The sequence below is a fragment of the Apis florea genome, unplaced genomic scaffold (assembly GCF_048593485.1).
Source record: "Apis florea isolate Af1SG1 unplaced genomic scaffold, ASM4859348v1 contig_2495_pilon, whole genome shotgun sequence".
NCBI classification, from domain to species: domain Eukaryota; kingdom Metazoa; phylum Arthropoda; class Insecta; order Hymenoptera; family Apidae; genus Apis; species Apis florea.
This window is the reverse complement of record NW_028256595.1, coordinates 1,463,918-1,481,047: the sequence shown is the minus strand read 5'-3', so window position 1 is coordinate 1,481,047 and position 17,130 is coordinate 1,463,918. Positions and strand designations below refer to the sequence as shown.

At 49.8% G+C, this 17,130-nt stretch overlaps 1 protein-coding gene across 3 annotated transcripts in view; it reads left to right on the top strand.

The window, feature by feature from the left end:
* Window positions 1-1,318: 1,318 nt before the first annotated feature.
* Window positions 1,319-17,130, top strand: part of bbg (PDZ domain-containing protein big bang) — a 33,101-nt gene continuing 17,289 nt past the window's right edge. For all 3 annotated transcript variants that reach the window (XM_086906636.1, XM_086906635.1, XM_031918745.2), the window contains exons 1-5: window positions 1,319-1,455; window positions 6,743-7,213; window positions 7,283-7,798; window positions 7,875-9,385; window positions 9,941-10,032. In XM_086906636.1, coding sequence (XP_086762762.1) covers window positions 1,453-1,455; window positions 6,743-7,213; window positions 7,283-7,798; window positions 7,875-9,385; window positions 9,941-10,032 — 2,593 coding nt within the window. In that variant the 5' untranslated portion in view covers window positions 1,319-1,452. The remainder of the gene's footprint in view (window positions 1,456-6,742; window positions 7,214-7,282; window positions 7,799-7,874; window positions 9,386-9,940; window positions 10,033-17,130) is intronic.

Below are 17,130 nucleotides of genomic sequence, written 5' to 3'. Positions count from 1 at the left end.
AGGCCGCGTGGCCACCGAGCGGCACGGTTCCACCGGCGAAAGTGGCTTCGATGGCGAATAATCGACAACTACGAGCGTAAGATGGGTAAGGATGGTGGGGAGGGGAGGGGGGGGGGGATAGGCGAGGGAGAAGAGACGACGGATGGCCGCGTGTTGGCGCGCCATCGATGGGTCTGTTTGCGGTTTTGCAAAACGGGCCAGTGTCGGTATGTCGGACACGTCTGACAGGATTACCCGCAATATCGGTGAGAATGGAATCGACGTAACTCGAGTGTCGCCGCGATAATCCCACCGCTTCTGGGATACGAGGGAAGTAGGAGCGTTTCTCCATTCTCTCCCCCGTTCTCTCTCCAACGCGTTTGTTCCTACTTCTCTCTTCTTCTCCTCTAGTCGCGCGACTAGACCAGAAGAGGAAGAGGAAGAGGAGAAGCGAGCTTCTTGCTTTTCTCTCCATTCTCTCGATCCTTATGGGGATAACTCCATACGGGGATAATATGGAACGTTGTACAGTATATCTCGGCTAAGATAAACGACAGAATTTGTCTCGAAGTTCGCGAACAGGTGTCGCGTACGATCGACTCGCGTTGGTCGAAAAATCTTTTTTCGAAAAATCTTTCTCGAAAAAAACCACCGTATCCCCTTCCCCTCCTCCTCCCCCCCTCCCCCTCCCTCTCCCTCTCCCCTCTCCCGAAACAACGGGGTCGACGGTGTTCAAACTTCTTTAAGCGCGGAGTAGGGGGCGCGATCGAATCGGAGGAGCGCGATGGACAGGTCCGACGAAATCGGCGGGGAAGGAGAGGGGAGGGGAGGGGGGGCGCTCGAGCGGGCGCTCTCCGCTCGCGGGTAAAGGAGGTTGAGCGAGCGGGGTGGGACGGAGGGAAGGGGGGAGGAGGGAGAGGGAGGGGCGGAGGGAAAGGTGGACAGAGACAGGAGACGGTGTTTGTAATCAAAGGGGCGATTCGCGGTGCGGCGTGGAAGAAAGTCAGCCTACCGAACGAGCCAGTCCGGCACGGCGCGTTGTCCCGAATGCACGTCGAACCATCGATTTCCGCGTGTGCTGCCCACGTGATCGAGCTAGCTCCGTCCCGCAACACGACACCTCTCCCCGACTCGGCCGTGCCTCGGCCGTTGCTGGTGTGCTCGTGTCGGTGCTCGGGTCTCGGCCCAACGCGCGTTCACGGATTTCGTCCTCCCGCTCGAATCGATCCATCTCTGATCGCGGAATTGGATTTTCGGAGAAATTTGAACGAGATTCGAATTTGGTGAGAAAGGAGGCGAGATTGGACGGACAACGAGAAGAGGAAAAGACAGAGAGAGAGAGAGAGAGAAAGAAGGTTGGAAGATCACGTGGCCGGGGAATACGGTGTATATCGGTGGATAGAGGCCAGAGACACGAGGCCGGTTTTTCACCGCGGTATCTCTCCTCCAGGGATGAAAACGAGTGGCGAATGAATGGTAAGTAAGACGTAGAATTGGCGCGGGACAAATCTGCCGTATGGGTGACGTCGTTGGAAATCCGTATAATCTTTCGAGGATCGTTTCGCGATTACAGCCGCGCAAGGTCGGCGAGCGGATGAGCGAGGAGAGATAGGCGTGAGGTGACGTGGTCGGTTTATTAGAAACGAAACGTTACCCATAATAATGGAAAAGAGAGTGGCATATTGAACGCGACGCGTTCTACCTAATCGCGAATGCTTTTAATCCCTTTAACTTGGAGACGACACTTCGGCGGCTTCGGATGCGAACGTCACTCTGATATGAAATCGAGGCAACTTATCGCGCTCTCGCGAGATACCGCGTTTTTCGCGTTCTCGAGCATAACAGTCCTTGACGATCTTTCAGAGGTCGCGATATTAAAAGCGAGAAAAATATCGCGTAACTCGTGTTTCTGATTTCTCTCTTTCTCTCGATGATCGATTCATCGACTTCCCCCTCCCCACGAGTGGAGTAAAAGGCTACCATAGATATTGCCAGACGACGTTTCCTCGGTTCGACAAGAAATCTCTCCTTCGAAACCAGTTTTCACGATAGCGGAGCCTTTGAAAGCTTGATGGCATTTGACATTTTTTTTTCCTTTTCTCTCTCTCTCTCTCTCTCTCTCCTCTCGAGCGGATTTTCTTCGCCGCCAGGTGTATTATTCGAGTAACGCATGGACGATCGTTATTCACGTCGTGAAAGTTTTCAAAGTTCCGCGCGACGAAGCGCCACACGGCTCGGCAAACGAAACTACCGCGCCACTACTAACCGTCCCTTTACACGCGAAACACGCCGATTTTTATATTCCATTTCGTCGTTGCGCAACGCTTCCGTGTTTCTAGAAACCAGGATCGGCAGCTCGTTCTCCACCTGGGCCGAGGCGATTTATTTATTTGGTTCAATCGTGAGCCTTTTGAAGCGTCGAGGTGGAAAAAGCCGGGTGGAAGAATCCCGAAGACGATGCGTAGGCCACGTATTTCGAAGGTGATGCGGCGCGCGCGCCGTCATAAAGGTCGCGATTTGAATTGAACGGACTCTCCGCGATTTGAAAGTTCAAACGACGGGGGACGACAATGGTTAACGACTCGATTGGAAACTAGATATATAAAAGGCGCGAAGCCAAAGGCGTGCTGGAGGACGACCAGTTTGAAAAGCATTTAAATTCCAATTCCTTTGACAAAAAGAATCGACTTTTTTTTCAAACAAATTTCATCAAAATGCTCGACGATGCTTTTGCATCGAATTCGTGACTTGCAAAAAAAAAAAAAAAAAGAAGAAAAGTGGAACGATCGTTATTATTAAGACTTGTTGTTGTTATTGTTAAGAACGATTAAAAGAAGAAGAAACGTAAAAGGAGGTTTCCCTCGGCGAAATGAATGCAGATGGATTCGAGTAATGAATGGAGCACGCTGTCAAAATCCGTGAGGCGTGACGGGGAACGCGATTGCGTAATTCTGCCGTATTGTAGGATCGTTCACGGGTGGGAAAATGAAGAGTTGCAAAGGGTTACGAGCCTCCATTTGCCCCATTTAGTCGAAGTATAAACATTTCCGCCCGGAACCGACCCGAATAACGAATTGCCCACAGATTCTTGCATAGTGTCACGAGAATGTTAACTCGTCCGTCAACACGCCTTGATTCCTCGCCTGTATCTAATCGCGCAATCGCTTTAATCGCCTCGTCTCGATATCTCGTGTAATTGCTAAATATAATCGTCGTGTAATTATCCTCGGCCGTAAAAATGTTTCTACGCGCGATTTCATCGTGTATATTTGTTCAATTCCCCCCACCTCCCCTCCAGTCTTTTTCTTCCCTCTCATTGCACAAAAATGGATAAAAATGTTTCTATCAAGCAAATCTTGAAAAAGTATATACACAAAGAATAACATAATATTTTGTACGTAATAATAATAATGACTTTCTATTCCTGTAAACGTTATCGAGTTCTCCGTTTCATTTATTCTCCTTCGCATTCCGAATCAAAAAGATAAATATTTTTATTCGTAGAAAAAAAAATATACCCGCGTAATCAAAATTATAATTACACATAATTACACGATTCCCCCGGTTATTCGATTTCTGGTCGGGCGATAACAGAGTTTGGAATTTGCACGCGGGAAGATCGATCGGTGAGAGATAAGGTAAAAGAGCAGAGCGGGCATTAAGTCGAATGTATTAAGTAGAATGTTCGAGGAGGAGGGGAATGGAGGGACGAGTTGTAGGTCAGTTTCGAGCGGTTTATTAATTCGGGGCAGGTTTAGGTGTCCCGGTTGTTTGACAAACCGATTACTCGCTCGTAACCGAGCCCGTGCATTTATTAGGATGCGGTGTATATATATATATATATATATATATATATATAGTATTTCGGGTGTCGAGCAGTTAGAGGGTTCCTCTCGTGGAGGGGAGGGGAGGGCGACCGCCATTACGTGCCAATTTCCTGGCCTCGCTCGTAAACGTTCTTCTACGCTTTCGATTCTTCTTCCCTCGCCGAGAGAGTAAATAATTGATCGGGAGAGGAGCAAGAACAAGGAGATATTCCTAATTGGATGGATCCAATTGCGCTTTCCAAAAGTGGACTCCACACGGGTGGAAGGAACATACGTTTATGGTAACGAGCGTATCCGCGAGCAGTGTCGCGTGATCTCGTATAAAAATACGAGAGATTCGACGAGAAAAAGAAAAAGAAAAAAAATGAATAGAAAAAGCGAATAAGAGAAGGATCCCGTTGGAAATTTCTACTCGCTCGGACGGAGCAATGAAAATTTGAGAAAATTAAATGTATATATATATATATATATAAGATTCGTGAGAACGTAGCGTGGAATTTGATAAGAAAATACTGCTCTTAATTAATTAAATTCCGTACGTTTATTTTGACGTGCAATTTGGGATGTGAAGAAATGGAAAAATTGTAAAAACGTGGAGGATTCGAAAGAGAAGGATCCTCTCGAAATTTCTATTCCTCCACCGTGGTTAATTAAATTCGTTATTGGCGCTCGTCTTCAACACCCGTGCAATACGAGAAAATTAAACGCGTCTCTAAAAAGGTAGAACGCAGAATTCGACAAGAAAACGGTTGGTTCTTGGGAAATTTCTGGCCATCGTATTAGTTATTATCGCACGTGGGCATAGCGCATACAGGTATCGTGCCGAGATATTACCACCTCGATTTTCATTCCCGTTACGGTACACATAGAGTTGAATGGCATCAGCAACATTTCTGATTAATAGTTAATAGTTTCTTCTTTTTTCTACTTTTTAGCAGGTGGACACGTAGAACGTGCGAAGACTGACTAGGATTCGAGTTTTTTTTTTTTTTTTTTTTATTTCGGTCACTCGATGTTTTCTGAGGGGAAAAAAAAAAAGGAAAAAGTAGGATTAACTTCGAGCTCCTCTCATCCTTCGCGCGACGAATCTTTATAAATAAATTCAAATTCTCCTCGAAATATCCCGACAATTTTTTAATAACGAAGAACAGAAACACGGAGAGAACGGTATGAAGCGGTCGACACGATTAGCGCGATAAAAGAAATAAATATAATAACCCCATTTAAAAGGACATCAACGATTTTCTCTTGAAACGCGTATAGAAAGAAGAGAACTACGAGTAACGACTCTCTCTGAAAAATTTTTTGCCATCGATAATAAACACAAACGGGCAACGAAACGAGATTGCACCGTCCGAGACGAGCCACGTTATATACATACACGTATTATATAGCTTTCTCCGCTATCCGCGAACGGAAAGACCTTGGAAACTTATCCCTCCCGAGAGAGGGAGGGAGGGAGGGCAGACGGGGGAGGGGTGGGGAAGGAGGGGAGGGATACGAGGTTTCGCCACGTCTCGTGAGAATCCGCGGATGAAATTGAACGTTCCCCTCCGAACTTTCGACCGATTATCCTCGAAATTATTTTATTTATTTCCCTTTCCCGACCGGTGGCTTTGATTGATTTCTGTGTCAAGTTCGAAACGAAAGTTGGAAGGGCAGATGGATTTGGATCGATCCGCGGGTTTCGTAATAATATTTTCACGACGCTTCGAACGCCGTGTCCCGAGCAACAGAGCCGGCACATCTCGAGAATGTGCCGCTCGGCCCTGCGGCTACGAATTCCGTTACGCGCACTTGTATGGCTCTCCCCGCCTTCCTCGCCCCTCCCCACCACCGCTCTGCCCGGCGATAAATTTTTTTTCGCCGACCGCCGTTCCTTCTCTTCTCGGTCTCCGCGAAATATATATATATATATATATATATGTGTGTGTGTGTGTATGTATATATCGTCGTTCGTTTCCCCTGAAATTTTCGTCCAAAGCGTTTCTTTCCATTCGGGAGAAGTCGCTCAAGGTGTGGAAAGTCGCGTAGAAATTCGCGATAATCGATAATCGACGAAGTCAGGAAAGCGTGATCGCGCGTTAGGAAAGTCCGATTCTGTATCTGATCAATGACGTAGAACCGAGTCGACCGAGAGAAGGATTCTTGCCGATATCTCCCCTCCCAGGTGCCACTGGCCGTTTTCGTCCAGCGCGCGCGCGACGAAAGGAAGGGGACTCGCGTCGAGACCTTTATGGAAAGACGGCCGCTGCGAAAAAAAATAACGACCGTGACGATCTCGGTGGGGGGCGATTGGCTCGATCAGCTGATTGACCCGGGGTCAATCTACTTTCTACTCGAGGCTATGGAAATCGAATCGTGTAGAGAGAAAGAGAGAGGGGGAGCACACTTTCTCGCGATCGTGACGATGCGGTGACGAGTGAAAACTCGGGACGGGGATGCAGAGATCTTCTAACTCGATTCCTAAATTCAAGAAGGAAGGAAGGAAGGAAGGAAGGAAAGATAAAGCGTTTCTCCGACGTACGGCGTAACAGTACAACAGAAAAGGAGTCGGGGAAAAACGAACAGTTACAGGGGGAACATGAAAGTTGCGCGTTAAGTTGGTCACGCGAGCTCGGCCGGCTAAGATCGCTTAATGACCCCGTCCGCGAGGATGTTCGCGCTACGCGTGACACAGTTTCGCTCCACGTTACGATCCCCGTGATTTCTGCTTGGCAACGTGCGTGCCTGCGATTCCCTCGAGATCCTCGAGTGCCGCGAAATCGTCCTCTCCCTCGTCCTTTATCTTTCCTCCACCGTTCGAAAAAGATCGAAACTCCTTATAAACTCGATCATCGCGCGGTGCAAAAAACTAAACTAAAAGTTGTCGCGCGCGCACGCGCGCGCATAGATGCAAATTATCCGTGAGTACAATGGAACGGAAATGATTTCAGGGAGTGGCCAGCATTCCGGAGTGCAAAGATCAGCGGGCCTGCTATGAATGGGACGGTTTGACCACGATCCGGAAAATGGATGTGGCAAAGAATGGCGGAACCGTGGAGGAGTTCGTGACCGTGGTGAGCGTGGACGGCCATCCCCCCCGCCCCCCCACCGAGAATTTCGTCACCGTGCTCTCGATCGGTAACGACACGAGCAACGACAAGGCGACGAGCAAGGAGGAGAAGGAGGGGGAGGAGGGGGCGGCGAGGACGTCGTCGGTGAAGGTCGTCGGGGCGGAGGGGCCGCTGGAGGAGGAGGTGGAGGTGTACAGGCTGCCCGGGGAACGACTGGGCTTCGGGCTGAAGTTCGAAGGGGGGAACAAAACGTCGGAGAGGGTGAGACGGTTGTTCGTGCAGAGCTGCGCGGAGCAGAGCCCGGCGAGCAGGGCGAGATGCTCTTGGGGCACGTTGGGCGAGGGTGACGAGGTAACCTTTTTTTTTCGATTCGTCGTCCCCTTCTCCCTCTCACGCGTCGCTCACGCTCACTTTTTCCAGGTGCTCTCGATAGACGGGGTGCCGGTGACGCACATGACCCGACTGGACTGCGTGAGACGATTGAAGGAGTCGCAGCTGGTGATCAAGCTGATGGTGAGGTGCAGGGGGGCGCTCAGGCCCGAGGTGGTGAGCGCGGAGAAGAAGAGCTCGCCGGAGAGCAAGGTGCCGCCCGAGCTGCCCTCGGCGCCCCCCCCAGTCCCCCCCAGAAAGTTGAGGCTGGCTCGAGGCTCGGCCGACGGGGAGGCGAACCCGAACCCCGTCGCCAAGAAATCGTGGAACGTCGGTTCTTCGCAACAATTTAACAACAATTCCCAGACGAGCTCGCAGTCCAGTTCTCGAAACGGCTCCCCCGGCTCCACCGATCGTCAATCGAAATCGGGGGAGGGGAGCAGCAAGTCGACCTCGTACGAGAGCTGCGAGTCTTCGCCTCGAAGCGGAGGAGAGAGATCGGTGCGCGAGAGCCCGAAGGGATCCCCACCCGCCAAGGAACGTTCGTCCGAGGTGAAATCGAAACAGGTCAGCTCCCGATTCGAGCGCTTTCCCTCTCGTTCGAGACGATTCGAGTATCGAGGCTGGTTCGTTTTGTTTTTAGGAACCGCCGGAAGCGATGGTGTACGTGGACGCGAGGTCGCAGTGCGGCTCGACGCACGGCTCGACGTCGGACGACACGGGTAGCTCGATGTCGACCGTGATCGACCGTTTCTCCACCTCTGATCGGGTGTCGACCATCTCGACAGCCTCGTCCACAGCCTCGACGGCCTCCGAACAACCGGGCGAATATCCTGGCCAGGATTTCGGGGAGCGGACCCCGTCCAAACCGTCCACCTCGATATGCCCGTTCGAGGACGACTACCACTCGTCGAGCCCGCCCGACTACCTGCTGCGCCGTCTGGCCAGCTCGGAGGCGGTGACCCACGTGGAGTCGCGGGGCGAGGTGGAGAGGATCACGGCGGTGGTTGCGCCGAACACGGTGCTGATCGAGGAAACGATCACGTTCCAACCGCCGCTCAGCTTCCAGGACGCGCCGTTGAGCTACGGGCACGAGGCCAGGCCCGACCTCTTCTACACCGCCGATCTGGCCGCCGACTCGACCACGCACTTCAGACCGATCAAGGACGACGTGGAGCTGGTGGAGCGCGTCAACAGCACCGAGCCGAGCGTGGAGAAGAGGACGCCCCCTCCCCTGCCAGCGAGGAATCACGTGAACAGGATCACGGTGAATCGTGGGCCGCCGACCGTCGACCCGCGTCCCCAGAGATCCAACGTCGAGAGCGACGTCCCTGTCCTCCCGCCCAAGCCGTTGCCGAGGAGGGACGTGAAGATCAGGCGCAAGAGGCCGCCACCACCTCCGCCGCCTCCGCCACCCGCGATCCCGCCACGAGCCGAGGCGAAACCACCCTCGTCTTCGTCCTCCTCCTCCTCCTCCTGCTCGTCTTCGTCCGGGCAAACGAGCTTCGAGAACGAGAACGACGAGAACGAGACGTTGCGCGTGGAAACGATCGCGGCCGACCGGCTCGAGGAGGCGGCTGTCGCCAGAGCGGAACAGGCGAGGCCTCCCTTCGATCTCGAGGAGAGGAGGAACGAGGAGGAGACGGACGACACCGAGTCTATGGAGAGCTACGAGGTCGGGGCGTGCAGGACGAACAAGGTGTTGGAGATAATCGAGATAAGAAAGGCAAGAGCGTTCCCCCCTCGAAGGGCAGCCGAGGAGGAGGAGGAGGAGGAGGAGGAGGAGGAGGAGGAGGAGGAGGTTGTTATTAAATCCGAGGATAAGGTTAATCGGCAGCAGGAGGAATCGAAGCGAAGAATAGCGATGGAGGATTCGGACGAGCAGGTGACCAAGTTCAACGAGCCCGTGGACGAAGAATCGGAGGAGAAGGTGGACTCGACGCGGCGAGAGAGCGACGAGAGCGAGGGCTCGTATCGATCGTGCGTCGACGAGTCGAGCGGTGATCGGCCGGCGGTGATCCCAACCGGCGAGCAGCCGATGGAGGACGAGGACGAAACGAGCGAGGAGAGCGACGAGGGAGATTACTATTGGCAGAGCAACTTGGCAACGATCGGCGAGGAGGAGGAGACCAATTCTCTGGAATACGCGACCCCGTGAGTCTATACGAGTCTATTCGCGGTGAATAGAAAATTATTATTGGCCTCTTTCGACGATGGAACGATATCCGCCAGTTGATTCGATGCGCTTTTTCTCGCCGATCTTATCTCGTTCCAAGGGAAAGGAAATATTTTTACGTTAGGAGAACTAGAGCGAAGGAATAAATCTACGCCGTTTATTAATTCGAAACTACGAATTGCGTCTAGACAATCGCGCGGTTACTCCTAATTGTAAGCAAATTATACATTGTTCTCGCCTGACATTTCTCGAGCATCGATTGAGATACCAAGAATACACCACGGGCGAAACGCTACTCGTATTTATTATTTGCGCATAAACGCGCTCGAACCACGCCCTGACTAGATATTTACGAGGTATTTTTTCGAATTCGATCGAGAAAAATAAAGGGGAACGAATCTTTTCAAATCCGGTGGATCGATAATTCTTGTTCGAACCGCGCGATTTAAAAAAAGAAATGATCGATGTCTCTGTATCACGGATATTTGAAGAAACATTTGCTTTGTTAACACCCGTTTCTTTTTGTTGCGAAGGAACAAGGAGGCGAGCGACAGTGAGGCAATCGCCGCGGGGAAAACGGAGCGACAAGAATCGGGGGGCAAGGAGGACGCGTTCGATGCAAATGGTAAGTAGAAATACTTCTTATATTCCTCGGCCGTTTAAAACTCGAAGGAACGCCAACCCTTCCTTCCATCCATCGTATCGATTTCCATATTTCTCTTTTTTTCTTTCGTTTTCGAAAAAATATGAAATACATTCGAAGGGAAAGGTTAAAAAAGAAGCGGTTGGAATCGGATTTTTTTTCGATTTCTACCTTTGTTATCGATAAAATAATTTTGCTTCGAAATCGAGAGAATCAGGACGAGAGCGCGGTGGTTTTCCACGCGGTTGAAGCGTTGGCGGAAAGGAAGGAATTCGGCGTGGAGAGAGTAGTACGCGCACGCCCACGCGCGGAACCCTCGGTCGCGCTTCATAAAGGTTACGCGCGTTGAATCTCGCCGCGTTACGCGCCGCTAAGGTTCTCCGGTTTCGCTACCGAGTTGGAAACGGAGGCGGCAGCCCCTCCACGAGGGAGAGACAAAGGCGTGTTTGCCCGGGCGCACCTTCGACGCGAGGAATTCCGAACCGCGCGGATCCGCTCATTGTCCGCCAAAGATGGATCGTGGCTTACGCGTGGGAAATCGAGGATCGGCCGATTCGTTTAAATTATAATAGCACGTGCGTTTATTATTTTTTTTTTTTTTTATGAAGAGTACTTATTTATTTATTTATTACGGGAATTATTTATAGAATCTCTAGTTTGGAGCGCGAGCTTTTAATTCAATCTATTGTGGAAAAGGCGCGCGCACGGTAATTGTTAGGCTGGATGTACCGGATGTCGATTACAGTGGGCGTATGCGCGATCATTTACACTTGCCGCATTATTACCAGCGCCCTCTACGCACGATCCGCTCTTTTCGCACCTCTCCTACTTGGATCATACGTTAGAGTTGCCTTTTATTTAAGAATTTTCACGTTTGTAATTGAAGCTCGAGGAAAAGATCCAATGTGGAAGGAAAATTTGGAAGACCGTTCGTTCAATTTTACGTCTTCTTAACGCACGAAAGAAAGTTGGAATAGCTGAGTACGAATTTTCTTACACTTGCCGCATTATTACGAGGGCGCCACTGCGTCCTCTACGCACGATCCGCTCTTTTCGCACCTCTCCTACTTGGATCGCGCATTAGAGTTGCCTTTTATTTAAGAATTTTCACGTTTGTAATTGGAGCTCGAGGAAAAGATCCAATGTGGAAGGAAAATTTGGAAGACCGTTCGTTCAATTTTATGTCTTCTTAACGCACGAAAGAAAGTTGGAATAGCTGAGTACGAATTTTCTTACACTTGCCGCATTATTACGAGGGCGCCACTGCGTCCTCTACGCACGATCCGCTCTTTTCGCACCTCTCCTACTTGGATCGCGCATTAGAGTTGCCTTTTATTTAAGAATTTTCACGTTTGTAATTGGAGCTCGAGGAAAAGATCCAATGTGGAAGGAAAATTTGGAAGACCGTTCGTTCAATTTTATGTCTTCTTAACGCACGAAAGAAAGTTGGAATAGCTGAGTACGAATTTTCTTACACTTGCCGCATTATTACGAGGGCGCCACTGCGTCCTCTACGCACGATCCGCTCTTTTCGCACCTCTCGCCAATCTCCTACTTGGATCGTGCGTTAGAGTTGCCTTTTATTTAAGAATTTTCACGTTTGTAATTGAAGCTCGAGGAAAAGATCCAATGTGGAAGGAAGATTTGGAAGACCGTTCGTTCAATTTTACGTCTTCTTAACGCACGAAAGAAAGTTGGAATAGCTGAGTAAGAATTTTCTTACACTTGCCGCATTATTACGAGGGCGCCACTGCGTTCTCTACGCACGATCCGCTCTTTTCGCACCTCTCGCCAATCTCCTACTTGGATCGTGCGTTAGAGTAGTCTTTTAAGTACGAATTTTCACGTTTGTTATTGGAGTTTGAGTTCGAAGAAAAGATCCAATGTGGAAGGAAGATTTGGAAGACCGTTCGTTCAATTTTTCGTCTTCTTAACGCGCGTCAAAGCACGAAAGAAAGTTAGAATAGGCGAGTAAGAATTTTCTTACACTTGCCGTATTATTACCAGCGTGCCACCGCGCCCTCTCGCCAATCTCCTACTTGGATCACGCGTTAGAGTAGCCTTTTTAAGTATGAATTTTCACGTTTGTAATTGGAGCTTGAGTTCGAGAAGAAAAGATCCAACGTGGAAAGAAAATTTGGAAAACTGCTCGCTTAATTTCTCGCGTTCTTAACACGCGTCAAAGCACGGAAGAAAGTTAGAATAGCCTTTTAAGTACGAATTTTCACGTTTATAATCGTTTGTAATTGGAGCTCGAGTCCGAGAAAACGATCCAATCTGGGAGGAAAATCTTGAACCACGCGTTAGAGTAGCTAGATTGAATAGCCTTCTTAGTAAGAATTTTCACGTGTATAATCGTTTATAATGGAAGGAAGATTCAAGATTATTCGTTCAATTTCTCGTCACGAAAGATAGTTAGAGTAGCTACTTCGAGCGGCTTTCTAACTACGAATTTTCGAAAACGAACTTCGTTCATGATTGAAGCTCCAAGAAAAAGATCGAATGTGGAAGATTTGGAAAAGCGTTTCTTCGATTTCTCGTCTTCTTAACGCCAAGGAACGAAAGAGTAGCCACTTTCTAAGTACGAATTTTCACGATGGGAGAAAGATTCGTTCAATTTCACGTGTTCTTAACGCGAAATTAAATTTCGAAACGAGAACAGGGGGAACTGGAAAAGAGGAAACTCCTTTCGACCGATCGAGCACCACTCCCCGAAAGTGGAGTGTGAGGTGGGTGTGAGAACGGAACCGTTAAGAATAACCGTCGAGAAGGAAAGCAGAGGCGAGGCATAGGTATATGGCTCTGGGGATGTAGCCAGGAGGTAGCTAGTTTGCTTAACAGCTAACTAAGAGGCCGGCCTTTTAGAATCCTATTAAATTCGAGATTTTACGACTCTCGTGCCGGGGATAAACTCGACTGCGCGTTACTCTCCACTCCAAACCCGTATTTACAGAAAGAGGCTCGAAATCCATCCACATTCCACCGTTCACCTCCGTCACCATCCACTCCTTCCTTCCTTCCTTCCCGACCTTGCCGCTCCTTAAACAGAATAACCAACCACCTTTCGACCGTGTGCACCTCTGTCTCCCCATCCTCGATCTCTTAGCCGAGCGAACGAAATCGTTATTCGATCGATTGAGAGAGAGACGAGAATAAATGGCCGGCCGAGTAAAAAGGAAGAAGAGGCATCAGGTGGACCTTCGAGGAAAAGGAGGGTGGGGGCTGGCTGTTGTTGTGGGTGGTTGGTCACCACAACATGGTATGGTAGTCACAACAATATGGCGGCCGCGTTCGCCCCGTCTGGGGAGTTCGAGCAGTGGCTGACCGCGCTCAAGGTCCCCCTTTAATCGCCTTCCTTTTCGAGATCTTTCACTTTGCAGTCCCGATCGAACGCATCGCGATCTCTGGCGAGACTGGCCAACTAGAATGGATTAATTCCTCTCTCGTCCTACGAAAGCGCTGCAGTCTCGATTCGATCGAGACTTTCAATAATACTCGCGTGTTATTCGTCGAGGGAGTCGACGAAAGGTTAGAAGAAGGATCGATTCGAAAAACCGATTCGATAAATCGGCGAGGCGGAAGAGGAGGGAACTGTGGAAACTATTAGGCGGAGAATTATCGAAGTCGACGTGCACCGCTCTCTTTCCACTGAAATTAGATCGTCCGCTTTTATTTATCGCGGACAACTCGCGACGATAGATGGCTCCTCTCGAGGAGGATCTCTCCCTGTCAGACCTGTCCCCAGACCGAACCGGTTCGATCGAGAACCGTTTAATCGAAACGATCGTCGTTTTCCTCCCCCATTTTCCAAAATCCCTCCGCATAATTTTCCAAACGTCTTCGATATTCCATCGAGAGAGACGATAAAGAAAAAAAAAAAAAAAACTCGTTTCGCCGCGCATCCCGGAAATACGGCAGCGACGATATCTCGCCGACGGATGAGCGAGGAATTCACCGTGGCGGAAGGGGAAACGGCACTCGTCACAGCACGGAGGAGGAGAAAATTCGAAAGGATCCGACACGCGGCATCCGACGACATTCCAACGGCTCGACCCGGAAGGTCGAGCTCCGTTCGATCACCTTCGATAAGTCATCCGTGCAAGGATTCGTTCGCGTTGTAACGAGCCTCCTCGTTGAATCGCGAATAATTGGCACTGGGGAAGTGATTCGGGGAAGGGATACTCGAGACGATACAGTACTGTTGTTTGTATCGTTTCGTGAACACCGTGAGCACGATCCAATTAGTATGGGAGGGCTCCTCTCTGAACGCATCGATCGGCGGCCTCGAACGACACCTCGCGCGCCACAGGTGTTCGCCACGCTTCCTCCCCTGAATACCGATCCAATTCGCAAATATCGCGAATTTTCGTCCGGAAACCAGGTTTTCTCCTCTCGCGAACGAGGCCACGACTCGCCCCGAGGAATCCAGAATTTTTCCCGGAGTGTCCTTTGTGAAAACGCCGCGCCGGTCTCTTTTCCGAGGACGACGAGTTATCGGCGATAACCTTCGGCCGAACGGTTTATCGGGGAGGCGGGAAAAATGATTGGTCGGCCGATCGAAGCGTTGGACGACAACGGAGGGAGGGGGGGGTCCCGTTCGCGCCTTCGATCTGACCTCGGATAAACCGAAGGATAAAGCGATTGTAAAAACGATATTTATTTCGCGTGTGTGTAACAGCTTTGTTCGTTATCGTCGAATAAACGGAGGTTATACACACACGATGGGATCTCGTTCGCGGAGATCCCGTTCGACTGGACGTGGTGGCTCTAATTGGAAGAGGGCTGCGCTCGCTCGGTCCTCGAAGGAGAAGGAGAAGGAGGAATTCGTGCAGAGGCCGTGCAGATTCTCGCATTCCACCAAGATACCAGAGGTCCGGCTTCTTCTCTCCCTCTCCCTCTCCCTCTCCCCCCCCCCTGCATTTATAGAGCTGCTCGCGCCAAGTTTGAACTCCTACCACGCTCGTTCGCGAAACGGAAGAAGCTCGACCGGTTTCTTTTTTGTCGCTCGTCCGCGAGAGCGAGCGAGCAACCGTCGTCTTCTAGAGCGCGACCACCATCCGTGTTGCGGATCCATCCGCCAGCGGTTCCTAACTCCGGCCGCTCTGCATGCTCCATCAGACTTTCGTTTTCAACGTTTCGGGGTTCCTCGATCGATAACGAGATTTTCCTCCTCGAGCCGCCTCTCCGCTCGCGCAACATTCTTCGAGCCGACTAATCAACCGCGCGTGACTCCCCCTTTGAGCCGCCGCCATCAACTTTGAATTTGAACGGTGACCGACGAACGTATATTCATTTCCCGTATTTCTCATTCCTTCGATTTATTTCGAGTACGAGAGAAAGAGAGAGATTTGAATTCGAATTTACGATCGACACCGAACACCGACATTTGAAAACGGATAATTCGAATACGCGAATCCGTTAACCAACACGTTTCCGATTGTTCGGCGAGCGGCCCCGTTCGACAACTGCAAAACTCTGGATACGATTTAAACCGCTGTACACGTTGCGTGACAATGAACAGGCTTTTACATCTGTCATTTGCGTCACGTTCGTCATTGTCAGGGATATCGGAGCAAGCCCCGTGTCGTGCATGTAAATGCATCCCGGCTAGCGGTAATTCGTACACGTTACGTGTTACCGCATAACGTGAAAACTCAATCGTGCTCGCCTTCTCTCGCGTAACCTTGCGCGAAATGGGTTCGCGTACAAAGGAGTAGGTATACACAAGTAAGCGCTTTGCGTTTTCTTTCCAAACGTTGCCATCGTATATTACGTATATTACGATGCGCGCGCATATTCGTGAATAAGGTAACATCGAAAATAAAAGAAAGAAAGAAAAAAAATAAAGAGATTCCAAATGTCTCGTAACGTAGAGCGTAAAATCTAAAGGGAAGCAAAACGTGTGGTAAAACGATATAACGACGCTCGTAATCAGCTTCGCTTTCGAGAGCAACACCGAGCCCAAATAGCACACTCGAACTCGAAGGAAATTCGAGCCCTCAAAGGCCGGCTAACTTCTTTTTTACCGGCTACTCGACTCCGGTCGCCTTATGGCGAAACACTCGTCAGTGACGCTCAAATCCACCCGAGGGCGCTTCTTGCCCTCCCCTGCCTCGTCGTCGCTCGCTTCCCAAATCGAGAGGATTCTTTTTAAGCGGGGATATTCCCGTGATGGGAATGAAGAATCCGCGCAAACGGGGAAAACAACGTGACGCAAGAAATCGAGACGATCGCTCGTGAACGATGGACGATGGACGATCGTGAATGCGGACGACATGTTGGCTGGACAAGGTCGCTCGTTCCTGATCCCTAATTACATCCGAGATGTTTCGATGAAAGTTACGCGGCGAACGAACGAACGATCGACGGAAACGAGATGGTTTTTCTATATCCTCGACATTCTTCGACTAGTTTTCTTTCTCCACGAGCAATGATCGTTGAAAATTGAGGAAAACAATTTACCGACCGAGTCGAAATTTAACGGCGAAACAAACACTCGTCAACGCGATATCAACGCGAGATCAAAATTTGCCGAGTTACGCAGCGAGTAATTTCATTTGCATCGATACGTTCACGTAAAAACAAAATTTACAATTCTCGATATTTCCCGAGCACGGAGAACAAAGATAGGTGATATTCGCGTGTCTCTTTGTCATTCTAGCTCAAACAAAATCTCATGCTAATCCGCGAATATATCCATGACTTTCCGAAACGTAGTTGTAAGACGATTCTATTCGATCCTAGCCTAGTCATGAAACATTTATGAACCGTGTGCATCGACAACGCGAAATTATAACTCGAGACGCATACAACGTTAAAGTATTACATGTACATACCTGTAAAACATTCCGCGTCACAATGTCAACTCGGTTAACGTCGTTGCTTGCGCATATATCGGTAGGTCCTCAAAATTCCTCGGTTCACGTGATCAAGAATCGCACTCGTTGAATAATACATTATCGTGAGTATTTCGTAGTGGAAGTTTCTCGCCATCGTAGAAAAATCGTTCGAGTAAAATCACTATTTCGAAATTTCGATATTTCGATGTTTCTCGCTTCAAATATCCCGAGATATCTTTTC